This window comes from Salmo salar, chromosome ssa03, assembly GCF_905237065.1.
Source record: "Salmo salar chromosome ssa03, Ssal_v3.1, whole genome shotgun sequence".
NCBI lineage: Eukaryota > Metazoa > Chordata > Actinopteri > Salmoniformes > Salmonidae > Salmo > Salmo salar.
The window spans coordinates 14,787,567-14,808,123 of NC_059444.1; the positions used below are offsets into that span (position 1 = coordinate 14,787,567).

Here is a 20,557-nt window from a genome sequence, read left to right on the forward strand (position 1 = left end):
TAAACCACGGGAAGACTAATTGATCAACAAACCTGTTGAATTTGCATCAGACTCTCTTCAAAGAAACTACTGTAAACATTTTTAAGGAATGTCTGGAATTAATGTACTGCATGATCACATTGCAAGACATAATATTCTACAATAATTGTATATTTCATTATAAAATATGTAAGTTGTTATTCGTCATTAAATACATTAAAGATAGAATATTAGAATGCATACTTTTTTGTAGTTAGTAATCGGTGAAAACATACTTTTGCAATGTTGCACAGAGCAGACAAAAGAGACAAGAACAGATCAGTACAACATTTATAAAATAACAAAACAGAAAAAAATTACACAGGAATATTACATCTCTTACAAAGCATAAGAATCCATAGTAAAAATGTAACAGAATGAATCACGAAAATGTCTCAATCATACCCTACAACAAACATTCACCTCAAGTCAAAGGTTTCCCTTAACATACACGTTCAATATGGTTGTTTCAACCTCATAATCTACATCTACCTATTGTAAGTCATTTTCGGGAGAAAGAACCATTCAACTGTTTCCTTTTGAACCTGTGTGAAGCGGCATCAGTCAAAGTTACTATTGTTCACCATCAAACATTATCCCATAAGAGCATGGTAGGGTAGCCTAGTGGTTAGAGTGTTGGCCTAGTAACTGAAAGGTTGCAAGTTCAAATCCCCGAGCTGACAAGGTACAAATCTGTTGTTCTGAACAGGCAGTTAACCCTAGGCCATTATTGAAAATAAGAATTAGTTTTTAACTACTTGCCTAGTTAAATAGAGGTTAAAAATGTGTTGGTGTCTTCTGTTGAGAACTGCTGGACTGGTACCATATAGTCTGCTGTATGGAGTAGTTGTGGATGGTACAGCAGACCCAGGCTGCTTCAACAAAGGCCATTGTCATAGTTCTTCACTAGGCGCTTGATGTGGAATAGGTTCTGTCTCAGCTCTTTGCTTCGCTGCTTCTTGGCATGATAGTCTGCTGTCTGCAGAGGAGAAATGCCACACTACAGACCTTAGATATCAAACATTTACAATGATATATCAATTGGTCAGTGAATAATATCATTACATAATACACATTATATAATATATTCAATTATAATATATTTATAAATTACATAATATTATAAAGTTAATACCTCCCAAAATTCAATAATTGTTCCTAAAAAAGAATGGAGAAAGGAAACATATAGGGAGTGATTAATTATTGATGAACAGTAACTTGAGCGATTATAACTCACCCGCTTCAGGCCCTTGAGAAGGTTGTATTCATCAGCCACTCCCTAAGATATAAAGGATAACTCTCAAAAACATTACTGCTCAAAGGGGGATTATTCATTAAAGTCAGTTTATGCGCAACGATGAGGCAAAAAACACACAAATTCCTTTTCCAACGCATAAGGCTAGTTGCCGCCGCATTTCCATTTTAAACCTTTTTTTATTATTTGTGTATCATTTAACTGATTCATTCAACTAAACAGCAAAGGTTAAAATACCACCTACTCCTTAGTAGTACAGATTTGAGGTGAAATTATCGAATGCTTGACTCCTTTTACTGGGAGAGCCGAGTCTTCCCCTTCATCTGATTTTGTTCTCAAAAAGTTGTTATAAATGTATTTATTTAAAGTAAGCTTGTGTGTGTGTGTGTGTGTGTGTGTGTGTGTGTGTGTGTGTGTGCTGTAATGGTGCTTGTTTCAATAAATTAGCAAAACTTAAATTATGAGATAATAACAATGTAGTTGCCAATTATACATTTCTACGCGAAATATCAGGAGAATATTAGACCGTAAAGAAAACATAGCCATATTGTTTTTTGCCAGAAAATGTAACAGAATATGTTTTCTTCACCTGGTACTTCGCAGTCCCCTCCTCCAGGGTATCCAGCTCTCGGCTCAGCTTGTGCATCTGTTCACTGATGTCATCCATCTCGACACACAGGCTTTTGTAGCTCGCCAGGTTGGAGTCAAACTCTTTCTTATACTGTCGTCGTTGCCTGTCTGATGTTATCTCAGGGTACATGCTGAAGAGACACATTACACAGGAATAAAGGAGACACAGGTAATTCCATTTAGATCAATGCTGCAATTTTCTTGAGCGCTTTCTTGAATGTAGAGAGCTTTGGAACAAAATGGCTTTCTGTCATGCTTTCCCACTAGCATATCTGACACAGCACACACAGCAGATAACGGTTGGATACTGTCTGTTTGTTTGAATGTTTAATCTATCACGCCATCCCTCGTTCCATCCATTCATCCATCAATCCATCTTCTCAACAAATACAGCCCACCTATGCATGTGGTCACTTTGGTCTTGGTCCAGTTCACCAGCGGTGTAGCCGGTCTCACGCTGGGTCTCCTCCTGGGAAGGGGGGGTAGGATCCCGTTCCCTTTCCCTGTGAATGGGGTACTTCTTCAGGCTCTCTGCCTCCACAGAGGGGCTGGAGCTGACCCTGGTGTGCCGGGACAGGGGCTCAGGCACACGCCCATTGGTGTTGTCATAGTAACTGGAGATAATATCAAACTGTCAATAAAGCTAGTTAACCTTTATAACTACATGATTACATTATGGTGTTATTCTTTGGACCATTCAGTCAATACAGCATGAACACTGGGAAAATAATGTATCTGTATTGACAGCAAAGCAGAAGTGGAAGGTGGCAAATTGATAACCAGCAGGCAGAGAAAATCAAATTTTAATAAAAAATAGTTTATTCATTTTCATACTGTTATGAACTATTTTAATATCGTTTTCCTGTGTCTAACCAGGCTTTACAGCCAGGGGTGAGTCGTAGGGTTCTGGTAATTTTATTGTTACCAATAACAATACTGTGACTATTATACAACTTTGGTCTATTCGGCTAGGACAAGGCCTGGATTAAATCAGATCAAACTTTAACCGGCGATAGCCAACACCCACATAGCGGATGTTTTGGCGGTGTCGGATGCCCCGAGTGGCACAGCCGTCTAATGCCCTAATGCACGGACCCTGGTTCGATTCCAGGCTGTATCACAACCAGCCGTGATTGTGAGTCCCATAGAGCGGCACACAATTGGCCCAGCGTCGTCCAGGTTAGGGTTTGGCCAGGGTAGGTTGTTATTGTAAATAAGAATTTGTTCTTAACTGACTTGCCTAGTTAAATAAAGGTTAAGGAAAAATGTTTAAATAAATGCAGAACTGCGTTGAAGTCATCAAATCAGTGAGCAGCTGCTCTTGACCATTGTCACGAAGCCACATCCGTCCCACTCACGTTAGAAGTTCAGAACGAGAAAGTGTAGGCTATATAGACATAATTACGCTAAAATTGAAAATAATTAAAGAAAAGAATGAGGATTTTGTTAGCCTAATCGAGGTATAGATTATATCTCACATTCCAGTGCTCGAACGTGTAAACAAGGCTGCATGGGATTTCTCTTAATGCACTCCGTGCAGCCAATGGCAATGCCCACTTTAGTTATAATGCCAGGAGCCGCTTGTGGATTTGACAGCTCTAACACAGTTCCACCTCCGACGTCGCCAAAACAACCACTATGCAGATGTTGGCTAAAGCGGATCTGATTGAATACATCCCTAAGACTATTCACTCTAGGTCGAGGCTACTCACTCCCGGTCGAGGCTACTCACTCCCGGTCGAGGCTACTCACTCCCGGTCGAGGCTACTCACTCCCGGTCGAGGCTACTCACTCCCGGTCGAGGCTACTCACTCCCGGGCGAGGCTACTCACTCTAGGTGGAGACTACTCACTCCAGGGAGAGACTATTCACTCCAGGGAGAGACTATTCACTCCAGGGAGAGACTATGGAAACTCACTATGGGTTAAGGCTATCCACTCCAGGCTGAGACAATCCTCCCCAGACTGGCCTATTTACCTAGACTGGACTATTACATTTACAGTACCAGTCAAAAGTTTGGACACACCTACTCATTCAAGGGTTTTTCTTTATTTTTACTATTTTATACATTGAGGAATAATAGTGAATACACCAAAACTATGAAATAACACATATGGAATCATGTAGTAACCAAAAAAAGTGTTAAACAAATCAAAATATATTTCATATTTGAGATTCTTCAAAGTAGCCACCCTTTGCCTTGACAGCTTTGCACACTCTTGGCATTCTCTCAACCAGCTTCATGAGGTAGTGACCTGGAATACATGTCAATTAACAGGTGTGCCTTGTTAAAAGTTAATGTGTGGAATTTCATTACTTCTTAATCCGTTTGAGCCAATCAGTTGTGTTGTGACAAGGTAGGGGTGGTATACAGAAGATAGCCCTATTTGGTAAAATACCAAGACCATATTATGGCAAGAACAGCTCAAATAAGCAAAGAGAAATGACTGTCCATCATTACTTTAAGACATGAAGGTCAGTCAATACGGAAAATTTCAAGAACTTTGAAAGCTTCTTCAAGTGCAGTCACAAAAACCATCAAGCGCTATGATGAAACTGGCTCTCATGAGGACCGCCACAGGAAAGGAAGACCCAGAGTTACCTCTGCTGCAGAGGATAAGTTCATTAGAGTTACTATCACGCTTGAAGGTAAGACCCAGATGCAGACTGTGTCGAAGTAACAAAGTTTATTACAACAGGGGCAGGCAAATGACAGGTCAAGGCAGGAAGGGGTCAATAATCCAGAGAGGGTGTAAAGGTACAGGACAGCAGGCAGTCTCAGAGTCAGGTCAGGCAGAACGGTCAACCAGAAAACTCGTAAACAGGAGCAAGAAAAAGGTGGGAGCAGGGAAACAAAATACTGGTAGGTTCAACGAACAAAACGAACTGGCAACAGATAAACAGAGAACACAGGTATAAATACACAGGGGATAATGGGGAAGATGGGCGACACCTGGAGGGGGTGGAGACAAGCACAAAGACAGGTGAAACAGATCAGGGCATGACAGTTACCAGCCTCAGAAATTGCAGCCCAAATAAATGCTTCAGAGTTCAAGTAAAAGACACATCTCAGCATCAAATGTTCAGAGGAGACTGCGTGAATCAGGCCTTCATTGTCAAATTGCTGCAAAGAAACCACTACTTAAGGATACCAATAATTAGAAGAGACTTGCTTGGGCCAAGAAACACGAGCAATGGACATTAGACTGGGGGAAATCTGTCCTTTGGTCTGATGAGTCCAAATTTGAGATTTTTGATTCCAACCACCATGTCTTTGTGAGATGCAGAGTAGGTGAACGGATGATCTCCGCATGTGTGGTTCCCACCGTGAAGCACGGAGGAGGAGGTGTGATGGTGTGGGGGTGCTTTGCTGGTGACAGTCTGTGATTTATTTAGAATTCAAGGCATACTTAACCAGCATGATATGCCATCCCATCTGGTTTGTGCTTAGTGAGACTAGCATTTGTTTTTCAACAGGACAATGACCCAAACACACCTCCAGGCTGTGTAAGGGCTATTTGACCAAGAAGGAGAGTGATGGAGTGCTGCATCAGATTCCCTAGCCTCCACAATCACCCAACCTCAACCCAATTGAGATGGTTTGTGATGAGTTGGACCACAGAGTGAAGTTTAAGCAGCCAACAAGTGCTCAGCAAATGTGGGAACTCCTTGAAGACTGTTGGAAAAGCATTCCAGGTGAAGCTGGTTGAGAGAATGCCAAGAGTGTGCAAAGCTGTCATCAAGGCAAAGGGTGGCTACTTTGAAGAATATAAAATGTATTTTGATTTGTTTAACACTTTTTTGGTTACCACATGATTCCATATGTGTTATTTTATAGTTATGTCTTCACTATTATTCTACAATGTAGAAAATATTAAAAATAAAGAAAAACCCTTGAATGAGTAGGTATGTCCAAACTTTTAGACAATATCAAGCCCTATTACTCACACATTGCCATTGTAGGTCTCCTCACTGTAGATGCTGACTGTTCCGGCTCCGTCTGAGACAACACTGTTCTCTGTCCTGAGATCAGGAACGGTCTTCTCTGATAAGATCACAGTAGGGGCCCGCTGAGTGCTCTGCCCCTCTGCAACATAGTCCACCTGAAACAATGTAAAAACATTGCTATTAGCCTAAATATTTCATATGGATTTGGTATGATAGTGTTTTTGAGGGTGTTTTGCTGTGTCCTGCCTCGAACGCTATGAACCAGAAAGTCTCATGCATCTTAACCAGAATGTCAAGGACATTCTCATAATTATACCGGTCTTACCCTGTAGACCACTTATACTACCTACACTATATACAGTGGCTTGTGAAAGTATTCACCCCCCTTGGCATTTTTCCTATTTTGTTGCCTTACAACCTGGAATTAAAATAGATTTTTGGGGGTTTGTATCATTTGATTTACACAACATGCCTACCACTTTGAAGATGCAAAATATTTTTTACTGTGAAACAAACAAGTAATAAGACAAAAAAACGGAAAACTTGAGCGTGCATAACTATTCACCCCCCCAAAGTCAATACTTTGTAGATCCACCTTTTGCAGCAATTACAGCTGCAAGTCTCTTGGGGTATGTCTCTATAAGCTTGGCACATCTAGCCACTGGGATTTTGCCCATTCTTCAAGGCAGAACTGCTCCAGCTCCTTCAAGTTGGATGGGTTCCGCTGGTGTACTGCAATCTTTAAGTCATACCACAGATTTTCAATTGGATTGAGGTCTGGACTTTGACTAGGCCATTTAAATGTTTCCCCTTAAACAACTCAAATGTTGCTTCAGCAGTATTCTTAGGGTCATTGTCCTGCTGGAAGGTGAACCTCCGTCCCACTCTCAAATCTCTGGAAGACTGAAACAGGTTTAACTCAAGAATTTGCCTGTATTTAGCGCCACCCATCATTCCTTCAATTTTTGACCAGTTTCCCAGTCCCTGCTGATGAAAAACATCCCCACAGCATGACGCTGCCACCACCATGCTTCACTGTGGAGATGGTGTTCTCGGGGTGATGGGAGGTGTTAGGTTTGTGCCAGACATAGCGTTTTCCTTGATGGCCAAAAAGCTACATTTTAGTCTCATCTGACCAGAGTACCTTCTTCCATATGTTTGGGGAGTCTCCCACATCCCACATGCATTTCTTTCTTTAAGCAATGTCTTTTTTCTGGACACTCTTCCATAAAGCCCAGCTCCGTGGAGTGTACGGCTTAAAGTGGTCCTATGGACAGATACTCCAATCTCCACTGTCAAGCTTTGCAGCTCCTTCAGGGTTATCTTTGGTCTCTTTGTTGCCTCTCTGATCAATGCCCTCCTTGCCTGGTCCGTGAGTTTTGGTGGGCGGCCCTCTCTTGGCAGGTTTGTTGTGATGCCATATTCTTTCCATTTTTTAATAATGGATTTAATGCTACTCCGTGGGATGTTCAAAGTTTCAGATATTTTTTTATAACCCAACCCTGATATGTACGACACTTGGCATCGCGTATGGTGATCTTAGGCTTGTGTGCGGCTGTTCTGCCATGGAAACCCATTTCATGAAGCTCCCAACAAATACTTACTGTGCTGACGTTGCTTCCAGAGGCAGTTTGGAAGTCGGTAGTGAGTGTTGCAACTGAGGAGAGATGATTTTTACGCCCTACGCACTTCAGCTCTAGGCGGTCCCGTTCTGTGCGCTTGTGTGACCTACCAGTTCGCGGCTGAGCCGTTGTTGCTCCTAGACGGTTCAACTTCACAACCCTGATCTGTACTTCTCCACAACTTTGTCCCTGACCTGTTTGGAGAGCTCCTTGGTCTTCATAGTGCCGCTTGCTTGGTGGTGTCCCTTGCTTAGTGGTATTGCAGACTCTGGGGCCTTTCAGAACAGGTGTATATATACTGAGATCATGTGACAGATCATGTGACACTTAGATTGCACACAGGTGAACTTTATTTAACTAATTATGTGACTTATGAAGGTAATTGGTTGCACCAGATCATAGCAAAGGGGGTGAATACATATGCACGCACCATTTGTCCATTTTTTTTGAATTTTTTTAAACAAGTAATTTTTTTCATTTCACTTCACCAATTTTGACTATTTTGTGTATGTCCATTACATGAAATCCAAATAAAAATCCATTTAAATTACAGGTTGTAATGCAACAAAATAGGAAAAATGCTAAGGGGTGAATACTTTTGCAAGGCGCTGTATACACCAGTATGTTTACACCCTTTCAAATTGTTGATTAGGCTATTTCAGCCACACCAGTTGCTGACAGGTGTATAAAATCGAGCACACAGCCATGCAATCTCCATAGATAAACATTGGCAGTAGAATGGCTTTACTGAAGCACTCAGTGACATTCAACATGGCATCGTCGTAGGACGCCACCTTTCCAACGAGTCAGTTCGTCAAATTTCTGCCCTGCTAGAGCTGCCCCGGTCAGCTGTAAGTGCTGCTATTGTGAAGTTGAACCATCTAGGGGCAACAACGGCTCAGCCGCGAACTGGTAGGTCACACAAGCTCACAGAACGGGACCGCCTAGTGCTGAAGTGCGTAGGGCGTAAAAAGCATCTGTCCTCAGTTGCAACACTCCCTACCGACTTCCAAACTGCCTCTGGAAGCAACGTTAGCACAATAAGTATTCGTTGGGAGCTTCATGAAATGGGTTTCCATGGCAGAACAGCCGCACACAAGCCTAAGATCACCATACGCGATGTAAAGTGTCGGCTGGAGTGGTGTAAAGCTTGCGGCCATTGGACTCTGGAACAGTGGAAACACGTTCTCTAGAGTGATGAATCACGCTTCACCATCTGGCAGTCCGACGGACAAATCTGGGTTTGGCGGGTGCCAGTAGAATGCTACCTGCCCGAATGCATAGTGCCAACTGTAAAGTTTGGTGAAAGAAGAATAGTGGTCTGGGGCTGTTTTTCATGGTTCGGTCTACGCCCCTTAGTTCCAGTGAAGGGAAATCTCCCAACATCATTTATAAAAAATAAAAAATAAAAATTCAGTGCCCGACATCACTAATGCTCTTGTGGCTGAATGGAAGCAAGTCCCTGCAGCAAAGTTCCAACATCTATGGGAAAGACTTCCCAGAAGAGTGTAGGCTGCTGTAGCAGCAAAGGTGGGACCAACTCCATATTAATGCCCATGATTTTGGAATGAGATTTTCGACGAGCAGGTGTCCACATACTTTTGGTCATGTAGTGTTTATTCAATTGATGTAGTTCTGTCCTTGAGCTGTTCTTGTCTATTAATGATCTCTATTGTGTCACGTTTCATGTTTTGTGTGGACCCCAAAAAGACTAGCTAACAAATACAACAGGACTTTCTGGGAACCCTTTTTCGAACCACCAGCGTAGCATTATAGATAGTGCCTTTTAAGAATTGTTATAAGCAGTCATAACAGCTGATGGTCAAGGCTCTTATATAGAAAACCTTTAATGCATTCATAAAGGCTGCAAATGTATTCATAATACACACCATAGTTATCCTCGGATGGCATAACCCAACATCAAGCACTTCCAGCAATGATCTACAACATCATTAGGAGCAGATAGACTGAACAGTCTGTCGAGACTAGAAGTCTGTGACATGGATCAGATGGGCTGCACGCCATTACTGTTCCCAGCTGGAATACGTGTAAAACCTCAAAGGCACTGTCTAGCGAAATCCCTGCACAGTCAGCAAGTAGAAGTAACATTTTTTACATTAATATGGTTTATTTTAATATAACCACAATGTTCTTTCAATATGGGGCTAATTCATTTTTTAAAACTAAAATGAACAAAAAAAGAAGCTTATTTTCACCGACACCATTTCTGTGAAATGAAGCGGTACTATTGCGCCTTGCAGACAGACTGATTAAGAAGCGTATACTGTAGAGGTTTGCAGCAACACCAAGGCAACTCACTGCTTTAATACATTATACATGACATTTGCATTATATATGCTTCCCTGCAAGGCAAGCAGCTCATTGCAATGAAGGTGCATCGGGTTAGCACCACACAAGAAGCTGCCAGATACTTGGGATAAGATATAGGCCACTGTGGAATAATTGATTGCGAATACGTTTTCTAACAGTTTGAGATCTATAGCACGGGACGTAATACATTCTACCAGAGGAAATGGAGGAAGTGGGGCTACTACGGAGTAAATGAATTACGTGGGCACCAGAGTGAAGAGTCTATCACTATCAGTGCTCTGATCGCACTGATATTCTCACTGTCTATAATAATTCAACGTAATGAATTCTCCAGGGACCCAGACAGGTCATGTATGAAACCAGCTCCTCACAGGAAGTCAATACTACTGTATGCTCTATTACGAGGTTATAATATTTTAGTGAATTGTTTGTGCTGGGAAATATCATTTCTGAATAAGGGAAAACAAATATATTTATTTGCTAAGTCATATTTATTTTTGGATTCATGTTTTACAAGCGGTCTAATTGCTCTTTCAATGTAATGTTTTTTGTGATAAACTAAAAAAACATGTCCAAATGGCCAATGTGTGCCATATACCTGCTTAAACAACTCAGGGCCTGGATTGGCCGAAACCATTTTGAGTAAATACACAGTCGTGATACCATTACCTTATCTGGGTCCTCACAATGCCTGTTATCACCTGGCTGGCTAATGATCAGTCTGAGTGAAACCAGGTGTGCCATAAACAAGCACCTGACAGCCAGTGAGAAGAGGTAATGTTACTCTATAAACTACAGCAGAGAGGAAGTGGCGAAGCGGATAACTGGGCCCCAAATCTGTTCTCCAGCAGGTGGAGTTTTTGTATGGAGGTCAATGAGAGAGTGTCGAATTTGGTAAACAAAACATTGAATGGCTTATTTGATCAAATAGAAATGTCTTAATGATTAGGTTGTTACGAATGACCTGATATAAGTAGTACACGTGACATCCCAGCAATTTTAAAAAAAAACGTTATATCGGTGTTGTGCCTGGTCATCATTAGTTACCACAGCGACAAAGAGAAAAAAACCTTTGTGGCAACTAGTGGAAACCATTCACTGTTAAAATAGAAATACTCAAAACACCATCATTGTACAGTAAAACCATGAAAAGTAGTGCACCTAAGGTGAGATCTGGTGTTTGTATCAGGGCACAAGGCGAGACCCAGATGCAGACACGGGAGGCAGATGGTTTGTCTTTGATATTTATTAATCAATCCAAAAGGGGTAGGCAAGAGAATGGTCGTGGACAGGCAAAAGGTCAAAACCAGTTCAGGAGATACAGAGTAGCAGGCAGGCTCGAGGTCAGGGCAGGCAGAATGGTCAGGCAGGTGGGTACGGAGTCCCGAAAACAGGCAAGGGTCAAAACCGGGAGGACTAGCAAAAAGAGAATAGAAGCAGGAGTACGGAAAAACACGCTGGTTGACTTGAAAGACATACAAGACAAACTGGCACAGAGAGACGGGAAACACAGGGATAAATACACCAGGGAAAATAAGCAACACCTGGAGGGGGTGGAGACAATCACAGGAACAGGTGACACAGATCAGGGTGTGACAGTTTGAATGTAAACCCATTCACTTTTTACACATTTTGTTACGTTACAGCCTTATTCTAAAACGGATTAAATTATTTGTTTTCCTCACCAATCTACACACAATACCCCATAAAGACAAAGCAAAAACAGGTTTTAGACATTTTGCACATTTATTACAAATAAAAAACCAGAAATTCCTTATTTACATAAATATTCAGACCCTTTGCTATAAGACTCGAAATTGAGCGCAGGTGCATCCTGTTTCCATTGATCATCCTTGAGTTGGTTCTACAACTTGATTGGAGTCCTGCGGTAAATCTGTGGTAAATTCAATTGATTGTAAATGATTTGGAAAGGCACACACCTGTCTATATAAAGTTCCACAGATGACAGTGCATGTCAGAGCAAAAACCAAACCATGAGGTCGAAGGAATTGTCCGTAGAGCTCCGAGACAGGATTGTGTCGAGGCACAAATCTGGGGAAGGGTACCAAAACATTTCTGCATCATTGAAGGTCCCCAAGAACACATTGGCCTCCATCATTCTTACATGGAAGAAGTTTGGAACGACCAAGACTCTTCCTAGAGCTGGCTGCCCGGCCAAACTGAGCAATCAGGGGAGAAGGTACTTGGTCAGGGAGGTGATCAAGACCCCGAGGGTCACTCTGACAGAGCTCCAGTTCCTCTGTGGAGATGGGAGAACCTTCCAGAAGGACAACCATATCTGCAGCACTCCACTAATCAGGCCTTTGTGGTAGAGTGGCCAGATGGAGCCACTCCTCATTAAAAGACACATGACAGCCCGCTGAATGCCAAGCGTCACGTCTGGAAAAAAATCTGTCACCATCCTTACGGTGAAGTATGGTGGTGGCAGCATCATGCAGTGGGGATGTTTTTCAGTCTCAGGGACTGGGAGACTAGTCAGGATCAAAGGAAAGATGAACGGAGCGATGAACAGATCTTTGATGAAAACCTGCTCCAGAGTGCTCAGGACCTCAGACTGGGGCGAAGGTTCACCTTCCAACAGGACAACGACCCTAAACACACAGCCAAGACAACGCAGGAGTGGCTTTGGAACAAGTCTCTGAATGTCCTTTACTGAGTAAAGGGTCTGAATACTTCAGATTTTTCATATTTTTTATTTCGATAAATTTGCTAAAGAAATCTAAACCTGCTTTTGCTTCGTCATTATGCGTTACTGTGTGTAGATTGATGAGGGGGGAAAAAACTGTTTAATCAATTTTAGAATAAGGCTGTGACCTACCAATATGTGGAAAAAGTAAAGGGGTCTGAATACTTTCTAAATGTACTGTATTTCAAAACAAGTACTCGGAGCCACCCAAAGTGGTTCTTCAGTATGAATAATTGTGTTTTGAAAACAATTGTTGGTGTTTCAGTGCATGTAAATGTTTTGGCAGACTGTCTTTCATATAATAAAATGTTTTTAAATTGCATAAATATTGATTATACATTTTGATAGAATTTTCTGTCAATATTTTAATAAAACATTTAAAGAAGACACTGGGAATTGAATACTTTCCTAGGGTAGACTTTGGCACTGATTATAGGCTACAGTTGCCAGGGAACTTTGTGAGATTATAAATAATTGTACAATCAAAATGTTTAGGGCTATGTAAGTTATAGCGGAAGTAACAAGGTCAAATAAAATGTTATTGGTTTCATTAACATATTTAGCAGATGTTATTGCAGGTGTAGCGAAATGCTTGTGTTCCTAGCTCCAATAGTGCAGTAATATCTAACAATACACACATCTAAAAGTTAAATGACATGTATAAAGTGAGCCTTCATCGCTGGTATTCATGTGAGAAAGTGGATGTGAACCCAGGTCCCCTGCTTGTCAAAACACCACCTTAGGCCACTCAGCCAGTCTTCAGAAGGAAACTGTTGTGCTGAACCACCTTTGTTACACTGATCACATGGGGCCTGATTCAGGCTTAACATGGACTCAATAAAAACTTTACTGAAGTCCCATTTTTTAAAGTGCACGTTAAATCAACTTATCTCAAGTCTGAATAGGGCCTAAGGAGAATGTTTTTTGGTGAAATTCCACCTTTATTTTTTTCATACCTTCATATCAGAAGATGAATGTTTAGATTAAAGGCAAAATGTGAACTTCAAACATCGTGCCTCTGTAATGTTCAGAATTCCCCCAGTCTGAAGCACAGCGGTGGAGGGAGGGCATTCAAAACTCTATGGTCAAGTATAAAAACAGGCAAGTTTGCAGGCACCTTCCCTGTATTCGGGTCCTTCACAAACTCCAACGGAGAGCACCAAGAACATTTATTTTGTGTAGCAGTTTGGATGCTAATTGTCCAAGTAAAACAGACATTTTGTTTCATTGATCAGTTTTCTTGATTCTACATGTAGTTAATTGACACGTCATTGTTTGCACCTTTCGTGCACTTGTTTTATATGCAAATGAAGGCCAGCTTTTGAGATAATACTGCTGGTGTAACAGCTGTCTTCAAGAATGGACCAAGGCGCAGCGGGAATGTGGATACTCATATTTTAAAAAAAGGAGTAAAGCATCCACCGGACAAAAACAATACACGACAGCAACAGTTTCAGGCTATCAAACGCAGTGCAAAAACAACTACCCACAACCCCAAAGAAAAACACACACTCCTATATAGGACTCCCAATCAAAGGCAACTCAACACACCTGCCTTCAATTGGGAGTCCCAATCACCAACACAACCATTCACACACACAAAACCCCTGCCACATCCTGACCAAAACTAACACCATTACGCCCTCTGCTGGTCAGGACGTGACAGTACCCCCCCCTCAAGGTGCAGACCCCGGAAAGCACCTAAAAGAAAAAACAAACGCCCAAACAACAAAAAATATCCCCCTAAACAATAAGGGAGGGAAGGGAGGGTGGCTGCCGTCAACGACGGCACTGTGCTACACCCTCCCTCCCCAACCCACCTATCCTGGAGGTGGCTCAGGTGCAGGACGTGGACCTCGCTCCACCTTCGGCGTCGCCCACTTCGGTGGCGCCGATAGCTGCGCCGGGCAGACTGGCCACTCGGGCTGGGCCGGAAGACATGCGGGCCGCTCGGGCTGGGCCGGAGGACAGGCGGGCCGCTCGGGCTGGGCCGGAGGACAGGCGGGCGGCTCGGGCGGCTCATGACTGGCGGGCGGCTCGGGCGGCTCATGACTGGCGGGCGGCTCGGGCGGCTCATGACTGGCGGGCGGCTCGGGCGGCTCATGACTGGCGGGCGGCTCGGGCGGCTCATGACTGGCGGGCGGCTCGGGCGGCTCATGACTGGCGGGCGGCTCGGGCGGCTCATGACTGGCGGGCGGCTCGGGCGGCTCATGACTGGCGGGCGGCTCGGGCGGCTCGTGACTGGCGGGCGGCTCGGGCGGCTCGCATGACTGGCGGGCGGCTCGGGCGACTTGACTGGCGGGCGGCTCTGGCGACTCTTGACTGGCGGGCGGCTCTGGCGACTCTTGACTGGCGGGCGGCTCTGGCGACTCTTGACTGGCGGGCGGCTCTGGCGACTCTTGACTGGCGGGCGGCTCTGGCGACTCTTGACTGGCGGGCGGCTCTGGCGACTCTTGACTGGCGGGCGGCTCTGGCGACTCTTGACTGGCGGGCGGCTCTGGCGACTCTTGACTGGCGGGCGGCTCTGGCGACTCTTGACTGGCGGGCGGCTCTGGCGACTCTTGACTGGCGGGCGGCTCTGGCGACTCTTGACTGGCGGGCGGCTCTGGCGACTCTTGACTGGCGGGCGGCTCTGGCGACTCTTGACTGGCGGGCGGCTCTGGCGACTCTTGACTGGCGGGCGGCTCTGGCGACTCTTGACTGGCGGGCGGCTCTGGCGACTCTTGACTGGCGGGCGGCTCTGGCGACTCTTGACTGGCGGGCGGCTCTGGCGACTCTTGACTGGCGGGCAGCTCTGGCGACTCTTGACTGGCGGGCAGCTCTGGCGACTCTTGACTGGCGGGCAGCGCCCTCTGCTGGTCAGGACGTGACAGCTGGCTTGTTTGCCTACTAGCTTTATGAGTTTTATCTACTGTTTGATGTATACCCCACATGCTATATGCTACACTTAAAACCTGTTGGGGCTACAGGTTAGCAATGAACCCCGAGACGGGATTGCTAACAAGGCTGGAAATTCAAAACATCAAAAATCTAATAATTTCAATTTCTCAAACAATCAACTATTTTACACAATTTAAAAGATAAACATCTCCTTAATCTAACCACATTGTTCGATTTTCAAAGAGGCTTTACGGCAAAAGCATGAAGTTAGATTATGTTAGGACAGTACATAGCCACAAAAGTACAAACATCCATTTTCAATTCAAGGTCAGGCGTCACCAAAAGCAGAAACCAGCTAAAATTATGCACTAACCTTTGGCAATCTCCATCAGATGACACTCCTAGGACATTATGTTATACAATACATGCATTTTTTGTTCCATCAAGTTCATATTTATATCCAAAAACAGCATTTTACAGTAGCGGTGAAATTCAGATTTTTTCCTTCTCTGAAATGCTTCCGGTGAACAACGTTACAATTTACAAAATTACTATTCGAAAACATCGGTAAATTATAATATTGTCATTCAAATAATTATATTTTAACATTTCGTAAATGCTACTGTATTGCCAGATTTCAAAATAACTTTACTGGGAAATCACAAGTTGCAATAAACCGGGTGCTGTGCTAAGAACAATAGGCTAGGCTATATAGGTTAGCATCATCTTGTAACCATCTAATTTCAATAATACTATCGTCAATAATCCCTTACCTTTGATTATCTTCATCCATTGGCACTTCCAGGAATCCCAGGTCCACTACAAATGTGGTTTCTTTTGACAAAGTTCATAATTGATGTCCAAATAACTCCAAGTTGTTCCATGTTGTTAGCGCTTCGGTGGCCACTCAAAAGTAGCGCGGGCGGGGGGGTGGGAAGTCACGGCGAAATGTTATAAAAGAATCTATTTATGTTAGTTCAAACATGTCAAACGTTGTTTAGCATCAATCTTTAGAGCCATTTTTAACGTGAAACATCAGTAATGTTTCAACCCGACCTCTCCTGTGTCTTGAAAAACGTATTTGAAAATTGTCTCGCGTCACATGATTGAGCAGGTGCAGGCAATAATGGAAGTGACGACATCCCAGGGAGGTCAACTTCCCTTCCTTGTCATCCGGTCTCTGTTGATCATAGACGCTTCAAACAATGTTATAAAGATCGCTGACATCTAGTGGAAGCCGTAGGAGTTGCGAAATGAATCCTTTCTCACTGTGGTATCTATTAAACAATGATTAAAAAAAATAGTACAGCCACAAAATTCTTTTTTTCTCTCAGGTTTTCTCAGGTTTTTGCCTGCCATATGAGTTTTGTTATACTTACAGACACCATTCAAACAGTTTTAGAAAATTCAGAGTGTTTTCTATCCAAATCTGGTAATAATATGCATATCCTAGCTTCTGAGTTGGTGTAGGTGGCAGTTAAAAATGGGCACATATTTTTTTCAAAATTCTCAATACTGCCCCCTAGCCCCAACAGGTTTTAACAGCCACTGCTATGTTAGCCTGCTCTAGCTTTGGCCTACTACACCACGTGTTATTTCATCCCACTTTTGACATTCATATTGTTATCTTGTTGCTATATTTGCATAGCTTAATCAAGTATTTGCTTTATGCATGTTATTATGTTTAATAATTGTATTCATATTGCAATTTATTACTATTATAGCATGTGATAACCTCATTTTACATTCATACACTATCATTATTACTTGTTATTTTTTTGCTATTTCTGTCTCCCTGCAGAAAATCAGACACGTGTATGTGTATATATACACACAACGTTACCCACCGGCTGGCCAATCAAGACCAGCATCAAAGACTAATGTCAGCTGAACTGTCAACTGTCAATCATATCATCTAACTCAACTGTACTGTGACTCAATTAATCTGAACAACCTTCCATACCATGTAACATCATCTGAATTTAAAGACTCAGGTCAGGACATTAGCATAATGGATGACTGGTGGATCGCATTGAGCCCTGGGCTGAAGTTTTTTTACAAGTGCTTTTTGCCCTCCAGAACGTCCTCATTTCATCGGGGAATGGACTCTACAGGTGTAGGATCTTAATTTGAGCCAGTTTGCTACAGCAGGAAAATAATCCTGCAGCAACAGCAAATGTGAATTATTTTGTGGATTATAATTAAGACATTGTTTTGTAGAGTTTGATATATTTCATTAGGGCAAATCAAGTCTGACATTTTAAAGTGTAAATTACAAACTTTAGAAGCCTTTTTAAACATAGAATACACTAAAAGTTAGCCTTTTCTGCTGTGCAGGAAAATTCTCAGCAACAAAAATCATGAAATTAAGATCCTACATCTGTCAAGTTGGTTGGATGTCCTAAGGGTGGTGGACCATTCTTGATCCATACGGGAAACTGTTGAGTGTGAAAAACCCAGCAGCGTTGCAGTTCTTAACACAAACCGGTGCGCCTGGCACCTACTACCATTCTACTACCTTTGTCTGTTCACCCTCTGAATGGCACACATACACAATCCATGTCTCATCTTAAAAATAATTATTTAACCTGTCTCCTCCCCTTCATCTATACTGACTTACGTGGATTTAACCTTTAAAAGTACATATGGAGTTGTTTTAATAAGATGGTCATACCATCGTTCGTTTAGCTATTTGATTTTGAATGTTAGGACCCCTTTAGGTATAAAATAATCATTTGAAATGATTGAATTTGGCCTTTACTACTAGCCCCAAGGAAATGCACTGAATAATGCATTCATAAATGCCAAAAAAGACAGTCAAAAAATAAATCATAAGGTTTTGAAGTGTCTGTCCTATATCAAGGAGATATAAGAAAGCTCAAGAAATGTTTTATTTTTTTGTGGACACATATTTAACCCCTTATTTTTGTTGGCACAAAACTACCCCCATACATCCATTCGTTTGTATGGGTTACATTCAGACGAGTCCTGTGACACTGGGTTCCATTCAGACAAGACCTGTGATACAAGGGAGAGCACCATTGTGTTCGTAAGAGTCTCCCCTTTCCATAGAGTGGAGAGGTTTGTAGGCCAGGGTTCCCCAACTTATTCGGCCACCAATCTTTCTGAGCAAAAAAAATATAATAAATCAACTTTTTGTGACATAAAAGACTGTGAAAACACCAGGATATCAGCTCCAAGTGATTTTAATTTAAGAAATCTGTTCCCAAGTATTCTCACACATAATAGAGAGACACGTGATCGTAAACAAATGTGAGCAAGATTTGAAATGATTGTTTTAGTCAAACGTTATATCTGTTTGTGCTTGTTGTGGACAATTTGCAGTTGATGATCCCTGTTGTAGGCCAAACCGTTTGGACACTACAGACGTTTGTGAGAATTCCGATTTTCAGGATTTCTCATGGTCTGACAAACACCACTTTAGCTCGGCCACCATCCACTGCAGATGTGGAAGGCCGACATAGGCAGATGCGGTGAATAGAAATGCAGCCCACGCAAAAAAACTGATATCTCTATCTTAAACTGACAGATTTTGATGGAGATTGACGCATTGACGTTTGTGTCAATAGACTCTGAAGGATTAACAAGTGACATCACTAAGGGGTCATAACTATCATCTGGATTCACCTGGACAGTCTGTCATGGAAATGGCAGGTGTTCCTAATGTTTTGTATACTCAGTGTACAATAAGAGGGACTCCCATTTACAGTACTTGGAAACTCCAGAAGAAGAGATCTAATTCTGCACTAGACAGGATTCAGAAAACCATCATAGTGTTTAGGAGCTTTAGAGAGAGGAAACAACACCAAAAGAGAAGGGATTTAATTCTGCACTACACAGGACTCGAAACACTGTAATAATGTTTTCAAGCTTTACCGGGTTAGGGCTAGAGCTCTGCTACCTGATCTGAGCCCAACGGGCGCCAACGTTATACATCGGGTTAGGGCCGGGAAGGGCATGTTTTTCCCTCAATAACTAGGGTACGGCAGGGCTCGGGTATCACTAAATTTATCAGTAACATTTTGAAGCTGAGCCATTTGCACGTACTCTGCTGAGCAGTACAGTCATATCTGACTAAGATCATGGTGTCGGAAGTAATTAGACCTTGTCAAATATAAAACAGGAGAGATGTTCCTTTGACTTTAGAGTTTAGACTGATCAAAAGTAGCTAACAGCTAACTGGACTCTCATGTCTCTTCCTTCATTGAGCAGAGCCAGAAATACTTTTGAGGAGATGGGGAAACTCCATTGTAATCGTATTGTGTACGTTGCCCATGCTACGTCAATGAGCTGCAAGGTGCATTCTGGGATAGGAGAGCTCTCCTTCAAGGAGTGAACTACATTGTTGGTTAAGGGCTTGTCGCTAAGCATTTCACAGTATTCGGGCGCATGTGATAAATTACATTTGATTTCATTTCATTTTATTTGAATGAGTCAATTGGGCGCTAGGTCAAAAACCCAACATTAGCATGAATTTCGTCAACAAAAAGTACAACATTACAAATATTTTCCAAGATGTGAGATAATTAACTTGCTATATGTAATATTGTCTAGCTTTGGCATCGTGACATTAAGGTACTTTCAAGGAAAATAGGCACGTTTCTCGACTCATACCCTAACTTTGAGAAGGGATTATGACAACGTGAACGCAATTGTTCGACGGTCTGCTGGGCGTTATACATTCCTCCATTCATTGCCCAATGGGATTCCTATCTCCTCCTTTCTCTAATATCTCTGGCAGAGCAGCCCAAGCGGAGCCATTGCTATGTATACACAGAGCCGCCATGAGCAGAGTGCATGCAGAGCGAGCTGCCTGAGCGCAGAGCGAGCTGCCTGAGCGCAGAGCGAGCTGCCTGAGCGCAGAGCGAGCTGCCTGAGCGCAGGGAGTGATAGAGTGACAGACAAAGAGGATTTCAGGTCTTCGGACAGGGCCTTAAATTTGGCAGAAGCAATCGGGCCTGGGTAGGGTTGAGCCTGAACGTCACAGGCATGGGAAGGACTCAGGCGTAAAATTCATGCCTGTGCAGGGCTCTAGTTAGCGCTCCCAATCTCTGGCAAGGTGTTGCACAACTCTTGATTATGTGGTGTTACATCACACCGTCATGTTTCAGATCACCTCAGGATGAATGTTTCAGTCCACCTTAA

General features: G+C 42.9%; 1 protein-coding gene across 1 annotated transcript in view; it reads right to left on the reverse strand.

The window, feature by feature from the left end:
- Positions 1-292: 292 nt before the first annotated feature.
- The window catches only part of LOC106598968 (uncharacterized), a 33,695-nt gene continuing 13,430 nt past the window's right edge, over positions 293-20,557 (reverse strand). The window contains exons 9-13 of the mRNA XM_045715672.1: positions 5,852-6,006; positions 2,302-2,517; positions 1,863-2,034; positions 1,256-1,297; positions 293-997 (exon numbers count right to left, since the gene is read on the reverse strand). Of these exons, the coding sequence (XP_045571628.1) occupies positions 896-997; positions 1,256-1,297; positions 1,863-2,034; positions 2,302-2,517; positions 5,852-6,006 (687 nt within the window). The 3' untranslated portion in view covers positions 293-895. The remainder of the gene's footprint in view (positions 998-1,255; positions 1,298-1,862; positions 2,035-2,301; positions 2,518-5,851; positions 6,007-20,557) is intronic.